This window comes from Elgaria multicarinata, chromosome 9 (genome assembly GCF_023053635.1).
Source record: "Elgaria multicarinata webbii isolate HBS135686 ecotype San Diego chromosome 9, rElgMul1.1.pri, whole genome shotgun sequence".
Taxonomy (NCBI): Eukaryota; Metazoa; Chordata; class Lepidosauria; order Squamata; family Anguidae; genus Elgaria; species Elgaria multicarinata.
The window spans coordinates 95293411-95310625 of NC_086179.1; the positions used below are offsets into that span (position 1 = coordinate 95293411).

A 17215-nucleotide genomic window follows, 5' to 3' on the forward strand; every position below is an offset into this window, starting at 1 on the left:
GTTGGAATTGCAATACTTATCTTTTGGTGGGATCATGCCCCACCTTTTAAAACATGTTATTGCCTAAGTCTCATTAATTCAGTCAAGGATGCCTTACACTGGACAGTTCCAAAGAAATATTCTTGGCTGGGAATACTGAACCTCTTCTTTGTGTTTGACCATCTGCTTTGAAATGAGCTTCTTTGTCAGCCTAGGGGGAAATAATCAGACAGGCTTTTAGAAATTATTGAGTGAAAGTTGTCTTTAAATTTGAGCCTCGGTCTACCTGTTCTAGTGATTTTAACAAAAGTACGATAAAAGCTCAGTTCAGACAACACATTTATCCACAGTGGAGTTTTTACACCACCATTGAGAAATGTGTTGTCTGAAGGGAAAACTCCACCCCACGGTGGAGTTTTTTTTTAGAAAACACTCCACACTGAATATCCATGCTGTGCAGAGGATAGTTCCTGCACAACTATTGTGTTGTGTGTTATGTGGAGGGCTCTGTGGAGTTTCCTGTTGCACTGAGTGGACTTTTCCCACTGGCTACAAAGTTCTCTGGCAAGAGCAGGCATAGATACTTAACATAATTAGCATAGACACTTAACATTGAACAAGTAAGCCACTGAAAACCTGATTTAGGGTTTCTGTTGGTGTCTGTAATATCCTCCGGACTGAGAATCAGCAAAATTTCTCAATGTCTAATTTAAAAAGAAGTGAAATGACACCACTGTTTTGTGCTGATCCTCTCAAAAGCAAAAAAACCCCTGAATTTCTGAGCTTCAAAGGGGACTTTGAGTTTTTATTTTACCGCTTAAGGTGGCAGGTCTAATGCAATTGGAATTAATAGTGACCTCTTCCGCTGATTCTTTCCCTCCCTGCTGCATCAAAGATGATATCATTTTCTTTTAGAATTAATTATTGTGTTAGTAATTTAACCATGAAACTACTCAGGCATTGTATAGATATAATTAAACTACTGTATATAAAAGCCTTCATTAATTGCTTCTTAATAAGTCATTATTATACGGCTGTTTATACATACTGGTAAGTTTACAAGTACAGTATTGCTACAGCATATCCACTGGGATGCAAAGAAATGTGCATTCTGTGAGCCCAAAGTGGATTAGGAATTTATTTTTAAGAAATCCCTAGTGGCAAGCATGTTGTGTAGGGTTCAGCTGTTCAAAGCAAAAGTAAAAAAACAAACAACTACAGGATAATGCCAGTGATGTGGGTTTTCCAAAAAAAATTTGAATTAGAAAATTTTCCACTGCCGTAAACCAATGGACATGAGTGTGAAAGAAAGACTTCATGACTCAATGATCCTATTCACACTTAACAACTGCCCATGGTTTAATTAACCTGTGAGTTGTTGGCTTAATCCATGAATTGGTTGCCAGGCAATTAAGCACATTGTTTTTCCAATTCATGGGTTGCTATTCTTTGTTGCTCTTGCTGGCTCCTAAGACCATGTATAGCAGTGATATAGCAGGGGGAAGTGGGAGGCGGGCTCTCGAAGTTGCCTGGCAGAGTTGCCTCTCAAGACAACACTCCCTCCCTCCACTCAAGTCTGCTCAGTCTCTGGATCCACCGTTACGTTATTATTATTATTATTATTATTATTTATTTATTTATATAGCACCATCAATGTACATGGTGCTGTACAGATAACACAGTACATAGCAAGACCCTGCCGCATAGGCTTACAATCTAATAAGTTGTAGTAAACAATAAAGAGGGAAGGAGAATGCAAACAGGCACAGGGAAGTGTAAACAGGCACCGGGTAGGGTAAAGCTAATAGTATAGAGTCAGAACAAACTCAATATTTGAAGGCTATAGGGAAAAGAAAAGTTTTTAGCTGAGTTTTAAAAGCAGTGATTGAGTTTGTAGTTCTCAAGTGTTCTGGAAGAGCGTTCCAGGCGTTACGTATTGGTTAGTCTTTCACCCCGACACCTTCTTCCCAGCAGTCATAGAATCATAGAATCATAGAATGGCAGAGTTGGAAGGGGCCTACAAGGCCATCGAGTCCAAGGCCCTGCTCAATGCAGGAATCCACCCTAAAGCATCCCTGACAGATGGTTGTCCAGCTACCTCTTGAAGGCCTCTTGAAGCCAGTTATCTTTGTCTGGATCATTTTTCTTATGCAGATTTCAGACAACTATGTACAAGTTAGGGAACATGAAAAGTAGGGGATGCTTGGGTATAAAGTGCTCATTACCTGGTCCTGGAAGCTGGGAGTTTTCCTCCAGGAGTACATCTCCCCTTGATTCACAGATGTTAAGGATGCACACAATGTCTTTTTGAACATCCAAAAGTGTGTAAAGCAATTGCCACCAAGACCTGAGCCAACCAAATGCTCTCTCTGCTGGTAGTCTCATCCTGCTGTGGTAGTAGTTGAAATATTTCTGTTTGAGTGTTCATGGTGCTCAGTAAGGTGCCACAAGCTGTGGCTGAAGGGCAAAAGCCTGGTCTCCGAGGATCAGGAGAAGTATACCATTCACCAAAATAGGAACCACTGAAGAAAGTACCTGTGGCCAGCCAATAGGCCACTAGTAAATTCTGAAAGATATCTGTGTCATGACATCTACTGAATACACTGACATAAATATCCATGAATCTGCCCTTTGCATCTATCAATGCTTGCAAAACCGTGCTATAGAAACACTTGGGGTTATAGTATTCTTCTGGAGTGAGAATTCTTATATGGGAAAAACCTACCCACCCTTGCACACGGAAATCCCAGCTCTCTGAAGCCTTGCGGCACTTTTTTCTCATCTCCCAACTTTATCATGTCAGCCAGGTACAGTTCAATAAGCATTCGCACTGTTTCCTGAAAAATTTCACAGGCTGTGGATTTGCCAACACCGAAGGTGCTGCTGAGCAGGAGGTATCCAAGGTTGAAGACAAGTTTGCAAAGTGTCAAAGCAAGCTTCCCCCCCCCTTTATTTTTACTGAAATGGCAGAACACATTTCTGTTCTTGCCTTGGATTATGGGTCCAATTTCATTGGTGATAGTCTCAAAAGTTGCTCATGTCATTCAGAAACTGCTGCAGGGGTGAGCACCATCCTATTCATCTAGCTCCAGCATAGACAACTGCACAGCTTCGGTTCACAGCAAGCCCCAGCAGCACGTGGTGGAGAGATCAAAAATCAGTTGTTCTGCCATGGTGCACCTTGCCATGACCACTCTGGCCCTTTCCTTAGTGGAGACAATTCTCCAGCACACTTAACCGCTCGCTTGTAAAGTGCATTGATGAACCCTCTGCAGCCCTGATGGCATTCAGGTGGTGCTTTACTGCTTCCACAGCTGCTTTCCAGAAACATGTGCAATGTTGGTATTGCTCCTCCATAAAGTCATGATTCTCGATGATGCACTGTAGAATTGCATAGATTGTGGCGATGAGGACAGCATTGTCAGCCATACTTGCTTTTTAGATTGATATCTGAGCGGTGAGCTATGGTCACTGAGTGGACTGGTGCATTTACAATGAAGGTGACAGGACGGCTCGAGAAGGAACAAGCCATCACTAAATGAAGGCCGGAGGAGGAGCAATGGGGAGCTAACTGTTGGAGGGGGAAGTTGTGGATGAAATGGGGGAGACTTGTGAGCTGGAATGACAGTGCACACTCTCAGTTTCCCTAAATTTCCAATTTTACATCGAGTCTAAGGTCAAGTTTTACACCATTAACTTGAAGGGCTTATCTCCCATATCCTGCTAGCTAAATCTGTTTGTTGCTGTGCACCATTGACTGAAGCACACAGCGGAATTTCCACCTTAAGAGGGGAAACTACTCACCCTCGTGGCCAGCTGCCAGGGCTCTACCCAGGTGTAAAATTCATCTTGTCCAGCTGAATTGTTGCCAACTTTTCATATATCCACATAGTTCATGGCTCAATATCCGAGCACTTGTGGGTAGTAATCACTTTGAATTTCTTCAATTCATGCATTGTTTCCCTACACTGTGCAGGGGTATGTACAAAGCCTTGTGCTGACATTTGCTCAGAAAACCATGTGAACACCATATCGTGTCTATAGGTGGTCTGTAGGGCCTGCTGTGTATAGGGAAAAGGAAAGGAACCTCTTGTGCAAGCACTTGAGTCATTGCTGACTCCTAGAGGGACACCTGCTTTCGTTGATGTTTTCTTGGCAGACTTTGTAGCGGGGTGGTTTGCCATTGCCTTCCCCAGTCGCAGTTACCTTTCCCCCAGCTAGCTGGGTACTCATTTTACCGACCTCGGAAGGATGGAAGGCTGAGTCGACCTGAGCCGGCTGCCTGAGAACCAGCTTCCATTGGGATCGAACTCAGGCCGTGGGGAGAGTTTTGGCTGTAGTAACTGCCGCTTACCACTCCGCCACACAAGGCTATAGGGACTGGCCCAGAAATGCTGAATATGCCCAATTCAGCATCAGTCCAGAGATGAGCATGTAATCTTTGGCTTTCTTGGGTCTTAATTGCCTGAGAATGTGCCTGCAGTATCTGAGAGGCTTGTGATGATTGTGAGTCAGTACCATCGCTGGAGAAAAATGAGGCAGACTCCTCCTCCTTCTCCATTCTGGACTCTGGGAAGTATGGAGATATCCCAGCCAAGGCAGGTCAGTGCAAGATGTGGTAGCAGCAAGATCCCTATAAGTGGAAGACTGGGCACCAGAAAGTGCAGAGAAAGCACTTCTTCCATCTTTTCCCACAGGTGGAAGAGAAGGAGGAAGTTTTGAGTGTCCTTACTCCCAGGTAAGGTATTTCAAGGCATGGGAGTTTTAAATAGAGGGGGCAATTCTTCGTTTAAAACTGCCAATGTGCTGTTGTTCCTGCTCTTGTAGAACATTCTAAAGGACAGACACAACTAAATTGGGATTGCATAGCCACAGTTCGTCAAGGATGTTCAATGGTGATAAGAGCAATGTTCTTGTGAAACACAAAGCAAACTGGAAAAAGTATCCTGCTGCTTTCATGGGAAGCTATGAACCACAGGAGGTGGGGAGATGAGACGGAGATAGGCAGACCGGTTTCCCTGCATAGAATGGGAAAAGGCAGCTGATATCGCACAGCAACACTTAGAGTGGTCGGATTTTTATGGCTCTTGCCTGCTACCTCTGTCACTTGATGAAACAGCCCATGATTCTGGATTTGGATGTAACAACAGCCTAGGGTTTGAACAAGCCAGAATTCACAACCAACAACAAGCCATGGATTCTCTTTGTAGATTGTTTGTGATTAACAAACCAGTTAACCCATACTCATGGATTCAGACTAACAACAACCCATGATACATTGGTTATTTAAGCTATGGGCTATTGTTACGTGCAATCAGGGTCAATGGCTTACACTTTCCTTACACCAACTTTCCCCAGCCTGGTGCTTTCTAGATGTTTTGGGCTTCATTTCCAATAATGGCCAATGATTAGGAATGATGGGAGTTTGACCAAAAGATCTGGAGGTTACCAGTTTGCAGAAGGCTTCTTTACGCTGTTTAGATTTTAAAGGGGAAAATTAAGGCAATGAAAACCGTTAGCAATACTAATATGCCAGAAGAGCTGTTCACATAAATATATGTGCTTCCTAGGAGTAGTCACCTGAAGAAAGTTAATTATGACCTTTAGTTTTAGATTTGGTTTTCTAGCGTATCTAGCCAAAATTATAGGCAGCCTCTCTGCTTTTAAAACAGTTCTTGACAGGCTACTGTGGAATAAAAAAATGCAACATGCCGCATCCAGCAACAACACTTCTGTTTCCACAATGTGTAATAGTAGAAGGATGAGGCTCCCAAGGGAAATACTTTGTGTGATAACAGGGGTGCTGCAAATACACAAGTGGGTTCCTCTTTTCATCTGTGAAGTGTAGAAGGGTGTAAACACCATTACCACCTTTTGTTCTTATTGATCCGTCCAGCCTTGGCCTTTGTTGTTGAATAGCTTTTACCTCATTAAAGAGGAGCAAAGTTTTTGGTCATTGGTCAATGAAACTTTTGTTCTTCTTCATCTCAACTGTTATGTGGGTCTTTGAAGCTTAAGGTCCAAGCAGGTAGGAGATGATTCTTGGCCCCAAACTATTTAAAGCTTAAAAGGTTAATACCAGCACTTTGAATTGCGCCAGAAAAGGTTGGAAGTCGATGGAGATTGCAAAGCCTTGTCCCTCTTAACCATGATAAGGACTGGAATGCTGTCCGGCAAAGGCACTAATTAAAACAATATTAGTCAGAATTATCTTATCTTGTGCAACCCATAGCATAACTGCCAAGCGTAGAGCAATAAACCTCAGCACCACGTCTGGAATCAGCTATTCCAGTAGGAGCAGAACAGCCACAATGCAGTACTTCCAAAGCTCAGCCCAAATAGAATATCCAGAAGGACAGCATGGTTGATGGTGTTGGAAGCCACTGAGAGCTCCAAGAGAATCAATAGGGTATTTACGAGTGCTGGACTGTAAGAAAAAGTTGTGTGGTATCCCCTTTGCTGCTGGACTTCTGTTCTTTGTGTCCCTCTTTCCCCTTACTCCCCACACTTCTCCTTGTGTTCTCCCTCCCTCTCTCCATTTCCTCTTAGCTTTTGATTTCCTGCACATTTTAGACCCAGCACATTTTCTTGTTAATCACTTTAAATGCAGATTGTATTGTGAACAGGTAGCTTGGCTGACCAGCCTTCTGCTTTTCCTCAAAGTGCCTACTTTCCTGCACAAGAACACACATTCATAATTCTCCCCTCTTTGTGTTTTGGAGTGGTGCTGGTGGGCAAGTTTATATATTGATGTTTAATTTTACTTCTATAAATCTTCAGATTCACCCAAGCTCACAGAGACCTCATGTCCATGGATGGAGACTTTTTGGTTACAAAGCCATCAACATATCCTGGCCAAATTCAGTACTAGAGGGAGTTACTAGTATTGTCTATTCCAATTGCCTAGTTTGGCATGTATTATACTAATTCATTATGTTGTTAATTATTTTTTATAAATTTTGCATTTCTAAATTATTCATTTCTAAAACTGGAAAGTTTTTCATAAAACAATATTGCATTAGAATTTTTTCCACCTCACATCGCTAGCTAGTGCAAGCCCCTTTTGCAAACCAAGCAGATTTTTAGATCACATCCATTATAATCTCCATTGACTTTTTTTGATTGTCAAGAGGACTTAACAGGGCTTAGAATAGTACAGAAGCAGATATATCCAGTGAATAATTATAACATTTGGCCATTTCTGTAATTCACAATTGACAAAATTCCTCTATATAGGCAATTTAGTATATGTGGGCAGGATGGGATGGTTTTGGCAAAGCATTTATGCTTCTTTCATATAAAGCTGCAGAAAGGATCATAAATCCTGTAAAGGTTTTGCCTTTCTTTGTTCATCCTTTGCTTTCATGCTCCGGGGAATTACAGGAATGGACATTATGCTTGGAAGAACGTTGTTGTAAGAGTACAGTTGTTCCAGAGGCTCTAGGAGTATCAGTTCCTCACATGGACAAAGCTATAGCATATAGTTCTTCTTCGTGGTCTCTGTGCATCACACACTATGGGCTTCTGCGCCTGCGCGGAACCAGTGTCGGGAACTTCAATAGCTGAGTAAAGACTTTTGGCGGGAGCCCCGCCCACCATCCTACTGCACATGTCCAGGGGGTCCCGCCATGCGCCTCAGTTCCTTTTCGACCGCGCTGCTACCAGCACGTCGGGAGCTTCGCTCTTCTTTGAAAAATACTTAGCTGAGTTTTCTCTTATTTCTTCTCCTCGTCTTCTTCTTCTTCTCCTCCTCCCTCTTCTCTTCTTTTCCTATATATATAAAAAGTTATTAATTTAGTGTTAAATTTCTTTACTTTCGCTTTCCCTCTCTATGTCTGATTCTAATAGAGGCCCTTTCAAGAGGTGCCCCTCCTGCAACGGGAAGGTTCCTCTTTCAGATGGACACTCGTTGTGCCTCCTATGCCTGGGCGAGTCACACATCGTCAAAACTTGCCCATTCTGCATGAAATTATCCAGACAATCTCGCCGTAATAGAGCTGACCGACTCAAAGCTCTACTTTGGAAAAAGACCCTTGAGACGGTTCACAAACCCGTACCGCAGGCCTCGACATCGACCTCCTGTTATGGAGCAAAGGGCTTTATCTTCGGGTAACAAATCCCACACTCTTACAACAGCAAAAAAGCTGTCCAAACGGGCAAGAGATCACAAGATGGACAATGGAAAACAAAGGAAGAAACCTCGTCGGGAGAAAGCGGCGCATCCACCATCTCGCCCTCCGACTCCGCAGCCACAACCATTACCGTCGGTAACGCCTCCCGCGCCGCCACCGACCTCGCCTCCGATCCCCTCAGTAATGCCACCTACAGCGTCGATTTCAGAGGGTGAGCTCCGAGATTCACCATTATCCTCCAGAGCCATCCCATCGGCTCAACCACCTCCTATCCCTCAACAGCCTTATGAGCAGCACGTCTCTACTCAATTAGTGATTCAGGCTCCATCCCATAGATCACGATCACCACGTCGTGATTGGGACTCCGACTCTAATTGGTCCATGCCGAGGTCTCAGGTTATGGATCACCGTCGAGACCAAGACTTCACCAGTGTTTATCATCATCCTCAGTACCGTGAATGTCGAGCTCCACGCTCCCCTCGCTCTCCACCACCTCCACCAGTACCTCCTAGATTTGCGTCTTTACAGCACTCTCTACAAATAGAGCAACAGCGACAAGATCAGCAGAGGTCACCGTCACCTTCTGAAAATGATTACGGATCAGATTCCTCCTCCTTCATATCGGTACTGAGGTCGATTCCATCACCTACCGATATCGTCGATACAACTGAGCAGGCGTCTCCTTCCGATGACACCAACCACTTTACCGAGCAAATTCTTTGCATGGCCCAATCCTTGGGCATCGATGCTCAACAGCCCTCCGAAGAGATCTCAGATCCCATTTTTGACTCCTCCTACGCCGATAGCATGCCTCCAGTGTCGATACCATTATTTCCAAGATTACTCCACACCACTCATCAGTCTTGGAAGTCACCAGCAGCTCCGGGATCCACTTCCAGGCGACTTGAAATCCTCTACAGAGTGCAAGAAAAGGATGCATCTTTTCTTTTCAACCACCCCAAACCAAATTCCGTCATCATGGAATCCTCACAGGGTCGATCGACTAAGACTCACACAACACCTTCCGATAAGGAATCTCGCCGCCTTGATATGATGGGCAGGCGACTCTATTCCTCTGCTGCTCTCGCTATTAGAGTGGCTAACTACACCGCCCTTATGGCACGCTATCAGATTTTTCTGTGGGATAAGATGGCATCCCTTACTTCCCACCTTCATGATGACCACAGAGAGCTTGCACAGCTATTCCATACCGAAGCATCCAAGATCTCTCGGCTCCAACTTAATGCCTCCTGTCACCTCACCGACTGCGCATCCAAATCCATGATCGGCTCTGTTGCCCTCCGTGGCCATGCCTGGCTTCGTGCCGCTGGCTTAACCCCTGAAACTCGCTCAAGAATTGAAGACCTCCCATTCGATGGCGAGGGTCTATTCAATTCGACAACGGATGAGGCCATGGACACCATCCAGAAAGCACGCCTCACAGCAAAGAAAATGGGAATATCCCAACCTTCATTCCATTCCTCCTATAGAAGGAAATGGTACCGTCCACAAACCTCTTTTCCGCCAAGATACCAACATCAACACCAACAACACCACGACAGGTTTAACCGCTACCAACAGCAATTCAACCAACCAAAACGACAAGCACCTTCACCACGCTTTCGCCAACCTCGCTCCAAATCGGACTCATTTCCCAAGCGTCGTCTTTGACAACCACTCACTACCTCTTATAATACCACTCTTCGGCTCCATTCTGAAACCCTTCCATCACGCCTGGTCGAACATCACAAACGACACCTGGGTCCTTACCATCATCTGAGTAGGCTACCGTCTCGAACTTCGCGACCTCCCACCTCTCGGTACCGTAAGAGTTACTTCCCCATCGCAATCTCTCATTGACGAATCTCGTCTCCTCCTCAGCAAAGGAGCCATCGGACGAGTCTCCACCAACATCAGTCGAGGATACTTTTCTCGCTATTTTACGGTACCGAAGGCCGATGGCGGACTACGCCCCATTCTGGACCTCAGGGACCTCAACAAATACATTGCTCTGAGAAAATTCAAAATGACCACCTTAGCCTGCATCCTCCCCCTCCTCCGGAACGACCATTGGTTCACCTCTATCGACCTCAAGGACGCATATTTCCATATCGCAATCCACCCATCACACCACAAACTTCTTCGCTTCGCCATCGGCGCCGAAGTGTTTCAATTTACAGTCGTTCCCTTCGGACTCTCCTCTGCCCCAAGGGTATTCACAAAGTGCATGGCACCAGTGTGTGCACATCTCCGCACCCAAGGGGTCACGGTTTTTCCTTACCTAGACGACTGGCTTCTCACAGCCCCATCCTCATCCGCAATCCTTCGAGATACAACTTACACTCTCAACCTCCTTACCTCCTTAGGTCTCTGTATCAACGAAGAAAAGTCAAATCTCCTTCCCTCGCAACGCATCTCATTCATCGGAGTCGACATAGATTCAGAGACCTCCACAGCATATCTACCACAAAAAAGAGCACGCACTCTCATCGCCAACGCACACACCGTCCGCCACCGCCCCTCTCCATCCGTATGGGCCATTCAGCGTCTACTTGGCCTCATGGCCTCCACCGTATACGTAGTACAATGGGCACGCTTAAGAATGCGCCCCCTGCAAGCTTACCTTCCCCACGCTTACAACGGCTCCACCGACCCCCGTCGGACTCACCTTATCATTCCACCAGAGGTTCACTCCTCCCTATTGTGGTGGACTTGTCCTCACAACCTCCTACAGGGCATGTCATTCCGACAGCCTCCACCGACCATCACAGTCACCACCGACGCGTCCAGCCTCGGCTGGGGTGCACACGCCAATCATCTCAGGACCCAGGGCCGATGGTCCACCAATGAGCAGGTCCTACACATCAACGCTCTCGAACTTCTAGCAGTTTACAAAGCAATTCTCGCTTTCGAACCCAACATCCAACACCAACAAGTCCTAATTTTATCCGACAACACCTCGGTCGTGTGGTACCTCAACAAACAAGGCGGCACGCGTTCTCCTACACTTCTCAAAATAACCCTCGATATCTTCAATTGGGCCATTCCCAAGAACATCTCTATAACCGCTCTCCACTTCGCAGGAAAGTCCACCAAGTCGCGGACACTCTCAGTCGCACGTTTTCTCCAACGCACGAGTGGGAACTCTCCTGGACCATCCTTCTCAAACTCTTCCAACGATTGGGAACTCTGTTCATAGACCTCTTTGCATCGCAGACCAACACTGCTTGTCGGTTGTTCTGCTCCAGAGCTGGGCAAGGCACATCCTCTCTCGGGGATGCCTTCCAGATTCAGTGGGCACACACCTTCGCCTACATGTTTCCCCCCTTCCCTATCGTCAACAGAGTCATCGCCAGACTACGGATAGAGCCAATGAAGGCAATCTTGATAGAGTTGGTGGCCTCGCCAACTTTGGTTTGCACCTCTCCTATCCATGTCGAATCAAACCTACATTCGTCTACCCTCGACACCGAGTCTCATCACAATGAACAATGGTCACATTCACCATCCAGTTCTCCAAACGTTACAGTTAACGGCATGGAAAATCAACAATCATTACTAGACCTCCCACCGCAAATAAAACACATATTGCGGTCAGCGAGAAAACCAGCAACCAGGAAGACCTATTGAGCCAAATGTCGCCGATTCGCATCCTTTGCACAGCAACATGGATTTGACCCTCTGAATTCCTCCATTAAAGACATCCTCCTTTTTCTTAAACACCTCATTGATTCTGGTCTCAAAAACTCTTCGCTGCGAGTCCACCTAGCAGCCCTATCTGCCACTCATCCTCCAATCCAAGGACATTCTGTCTTTACTCACCCGTTAGTCAAGCAATTCCTGAAAGGGGTGAAAAACCTATTTCCCCCTATAAGACTCATCACTCCTCAATGGAGCTTATCCGTCGTTCTAAAAGCATTGACAGAGAAACCCTTCGAGGCCCTAGCATCGGCCAGCCTACGCCTCCTCTCCATGAAGGTAGCCTTTCTCGTCGTCATCACGTCTGCCCGTTGTGCCTCCGAACTCATAGCCCTCCGGGTTGACCCACCATATCTCTCCTTTCACCCTGATAAGGTCACACTTCGACCAGATCTACAATTTCTCCCGAAGGTCGTTACACCTTTTCACCTCAACCAGGACATTATCCTTCCCACTTTTTTCAAACAACCTTCTTCCCCTCTGGAGACAACGCTACACTCCCTTGACGTCAGGCGAGCTCTAGCCTTCTACAAAGCCAGAACAGAACCCTTCAGAGCTACCCCACGCCTATTCGTGTCCTACGGCAAGCCCAAACAGGGCATGCCAATATCTTCACAAAGATTAGCAGTATGGGTCACCCAAACGATCCATCTTGCTTATCAGCTACAAAATTTACCTATGCCTACTCCAGTGACAGCACACTCCAAACGTGGAATGGCTACTTCCATGGCTTTTTCCAGAGGAATCCCTATCCAAGAACTTTGTAGAGCAGCCATCTGGTCCAGGCCCTCTACATCAAGCACTACCGACTAGATGTCAGAGCCAGAGCTGATTCCAGTTTCGGTAGAGCTGTCTTGTCTTCACTCCTCTAGAACCAACGCTTCCAACGAAACTACCCTCCTCCGGTAAGTCAGCTTGCTATTCGCCCATAGTGTGTGATGCACAGAGACCACGAAGAAGAAATGCAGGTTGCTTACCTGTAACTGTAGTTCTTCGAGTGGTCATCTGTGCATTCACACAACCCACCCACCATCCCCTCTTTGTCTCGAGGCTCAGAGGTATACTGCATTTTATTTATATATATATGGATCTCTTATGTGTATGCTTCCAATACTTGTTGTGTGTGTAGATATACGTATAATATATGTATATGTATATCTACACACACACATAGCGATATCTTTGGTTCCAATGACTGCGGTCTCAAGGAACTGAGGAGCATGGCGGGACCCCTGGACGTGTGCAGGGCTCCCGCCAAAAGTCTTTACTCAGCTATTGAAGTTCCCGACACTGATTCCGCGCAGGCGCAGAAGCCCATAGTGTGTGAATGCACAGATGACCACTCGAAGAACTACGGTTACAGGTAAGCAACCTGCATTTGCTCATTCCCTCCAGCGATGTCAAGCTAAGTAAATAGGTTGCCGAATTATCTGAACTAAAAAGTCTTGAATACAGTCCAGCCTTCGCTTATGGACAGGTAAGTCAATTGGGTTGGATTCTAACTTTCCTTTCATGAATAGAAGCTTATGGAATGGGGCTTTCCTGCCTCCCCACTTCCATCTGCAGCCCCCAGTACATATGCCCACTGAACATCTACTCCTTGGGGTTATGGTTCTCTTGGGAATTTTGTGGGATATGGTACATGGGGTTGCAAATGGAGGGGGGTTTGGCAGAAATTGCCCCTCCCTTAATGAATAGAGGGGTGTCTTATGGTCCAAGCTGCCATCATTAATAAGATTTAAATGTGAGTAACTGTAAGCTAACCTTCAAGGAACAGGAGTTTTTTGTTACCCAGAGTCATTACTATCAAAATGCTAAATATTCTTGAAACAATTGTCACATTGGTGGATTCCCATCTTCCATGTTGTAACTTTAATTAGGTTCTGAAGAGATGTATTTTTTTAAAAAAAGGTGTGTGATATATTGTATTATTATTCTTAATATATTCGTCATTACATAAAGGTATTTTCTATTGCTATCTCTTTGTAGCCATTTGTTATCCATGATATGGATACGTTGTGTATGGCAGAGAAGACACTGGTGGCAAAACTGGTAGCCAATGGAATACAGAACAAGGAGGCAGAAGTTCGAATCTTCCACTGCTGCCAATGTACCTCGGTCGAGGCTGTAACAGAACTTACAGAATTTGCCAAATCTATTCCTGGGTTCTCTAATCTAGATTTGAATGACCAGGTGACCCTGTTAAAATACGGGGTTTATGAAGCCATTTTTGCCATGTTGGCTTCTGTGATGAACAAAGACGGCATGCTAGTAGCCTATGGAAATGGTTTTATAACTCGAGAATTCCTCAAAAGTTTAAGGAAGCCATTTTGTGATATCATGGAGCCGAAGTTTGATTTTGCAATGAAATTCAATGCATTGGAGTTGGATGATAGTGACATATCACTTTTTGTGGCTGCTATAATTTGTTGTGGAGGTAAGACCTAAGCTACCATTCACTAAACGGTAATGCATCTTCTGATAAGCATTATGATTATTTACTTATTTATTCCACTTTACATCCAAGTTTATACAGTAGTACTCAAGGCAGCTAACTGTAGCAATAAAACAAATAATAATATAACAAATAAGAAGAGCAAATAAAAACAAATCTAAGAATTAAAATAAAATAAAAAGCGCAGTGTTCCAAAAAATCATTCCCGTTGGCCATCACAACTATAAACTTTTTAAAATGTCCACTGGAGTAAATGTGCTTTGTACAGTGATTTCCATTTAGGTAGTATTGCACGAAGAATGTGTGTATAGTGATTTGGTTATGCAGTGTCCACCACTTAATAGATTCCATTTCTAAGCATCTCTTTAATCCAGAGGGTGGGGAACCTGGCCCTCCAGATGTTGGACTATAGCTTTTATAACCCCCCATCATTGGCCATGCTAGCTGTGGCTGATGAGAGTTTGAGTACATCAACATCTGGAGGGCCGCAGGTTCCCTCACCCTGGTTTAAGCAGTTCAAAGCATATTTAACAGATGGTTAACTCTACAAAACAAATTTTAGTTAAAATAGTATCTTACAATTGAATCATTTTTTGTACTATTGGTCCTGACTGCTGTCCATGTGCTATACTTGCTTTGATGCTCATTTTAGTTAATTGAAGAGTTTGGTGGTGTCCTGTACTGTAGCTACTCCAGCTTCCTCTGGGAGACAAATGAAACAAAGTGCTAGGCAATTTACAAAGCAATACAAGCAATAAACACTTATGTAACACAAACTAGGCGCCTTCTGTGAAACTCCCCCTTAGGCAAAAACTATGCAAACTAAGCAAGACAATTGTCTGTTCAAAGAAAAGGCTTTTCAAAAGTTCATAACTTCAAGGTAGTTGATGTGTGGACGATTTCTCATGCAATCTGGCCACCTGTCTCTTTGCCGCTAACCTCACTGAACGTTTTAGTTTCCAGCGATTCCTAACATCAAGTAAGGTCTTTGAATGCTCACCCCCAGAAGTTGACCCCCTGTCTCCTGAAAGCATAGAATTTGGCTTTGAAGAGATAGACTCTGGAGGGGGCAGATTTCCAGCTGGAGTCTCTCCCATGTGAACCTCCTCCTCCACTGGCTGTAACTGCCTGGTGTCTGGCTCGGCGTCTTCTGAGTCTGAATCTGTTTCTGACTGATTACCTGCCTCACCTACTCCCAATACAAGAGCAATAGGGTTATACATGAGAGGTGGTATTTAGCTAAAATATCAAAATAATTCTATTTCTTTTGTAGTTCTCAGCAAATCCTTTTAGCAGTACTTAACTTTTTTCGGATCATGACCATTCTGAAAAGAAGTGATTTCTATTGATTCCAGTGGACGAGTTACAAAAGTGCTTAGAGCTCTGCGCAATGAGACTTAGAACACGATCCCATGGGATTGCACCCCATTAAACTGATCCTTCCAAAACCTCATTGCCCTGCTGGGCTGCGGGCAAGAGGAGGATGGAAGCATTTTTGCCTCCCATTCCTCCTTCCCGCTCTCCAAATTCACCCACCCATGCAGCCAGATTGGGTTCAGAGGCCACAGAATAGTTACCAGTAGTGGTCAGGGATGCATGATAGAGAGGCCACAGAATAATTTGGTTCCTGGCCTCTCCTCATCCCACCGCCTTTTTGCCCTCCCTGAAGCTACACCAGGTTACTTTTCTTTCCGTGGTGGCTGCATGGGGTGTGTGCTAGATCTCAGAGTCCCCCTCCAGAGATAGTAGGAGTGTTCACAGCCTAGGGAGGGGGACTCCCTGAGACACTGTCCCAGGACAATAGGATTGCTCTCTTAAATGCACTTTTTTTTTTAAAGAAGAAAGACAGCCTGGGCTCACAGCATTTTTTCTGGACAAATACATTTCCATCCCCAAGGGGTTAATAATGTAGTAGTTAAAGGGGTTTGTGAAATAAGAGGCGCACTTGGGCTAAATCATGCCCAGAATCATTTCAGGTAACTTGTCAAATAACAAGAGCTGTACAGTAATGTGACATAAGTGTTTGTTTGTTTTTTGAGAACAGATCGCCCTGGCCTTGTGAACATAGGACACATTGAAAAGATGCAAGAGAGCATTGTGCATGTATTAAAGCTTCACTTGCAAAACAACCATCCTGATGACATCTTCCTTTTCCCAAAACTTCTGCAAAAAATGGCAGACCTCCGGCAGCTTGTCACAGAGCATGCTCAGCTTGTTCAGATAATCAAGAAGACTGAATCTGACGCACACTTACATCCTTTGCTACAAGAAATCTACAAGGATATGTATTAAGGTTGTTTTAGTTTTGTAAGATATGTAATGACAACAGCAATATTAATAGATGGGAGCAAACTATTTTGCACAATTAAACCTCCCCTGCTTTAATCTCAAAGCATTAGTGAAGCTAAAATATAGGTAACTGGAATATCACATTTTTATGCCAGGGGTTATTTTTATGTGCTTAAGAGAATTTTTTATAATAAGCTGTGATTGACTTGAAATTTGGCAACAGTGAAAGTTTTGTCATGTCACATCTGAACTTACTAACACACTATTTCTGAAGTTTCTGCACTTTTAAGCTTTCATCCCCTCATCTCCATTACTGTGAGAAAGCTAGCACTTTGGGCCAAGATCCAAGAAAGCTTTATATGTGTTTCTCCGCATACTGCATGGTGAACTACATTTCAAACTTGAGAGTTTTAAAAGCAAATTGTGATACTGCATGAAGGGGGCCAGAGAGATTAAAAGAAGAAAAAGGACATAGACCACTGATGACACCCAATCCTTTAGCTGCATCTAAATTAGTTCCTTAGATCCTGACCCTCTTTTGTCAGAAACTTGCACATTTGATACTAGACTGGTGTTCATACATGAGAGAGGTATTTTTCCTGTCTAAGGCTGCAATCCTAAGCACACTTTCTAGGAAGTAAGTTCCATAAAACTGAGTGGG

General features: G+C 44.5%; 1 protein-coding gene across 4 annotated transcripts in view; it reads left to right on the top strand.

The window, feature by feature from the left end:
- The window catches only part of PPARA (peroxisome proliferator activated receptor alpha), a 60649-nt gene extending 43434 nt beyond the window's left edge, over window positions 1-17215 (top strand). For all 4 annotated transcript variants that reach the window (XM_063134346.1, XM_063134347.1, XM_063134348.1 and 1 more), the window contains exons 7-8: window positions 13800-14247; window positions 16310-17215. In XM_063134346.1, the coding sequence (XP_062990416.1) occupies window positions 13800-14247; window positions 16310-16557 (696 nt within the window). In that variant the 3' untranslated portion in view covers window positions 16558-17215. The remainder of the gene's footprint in view (window positions 1-13799; window positions 14248-16309) is intronic.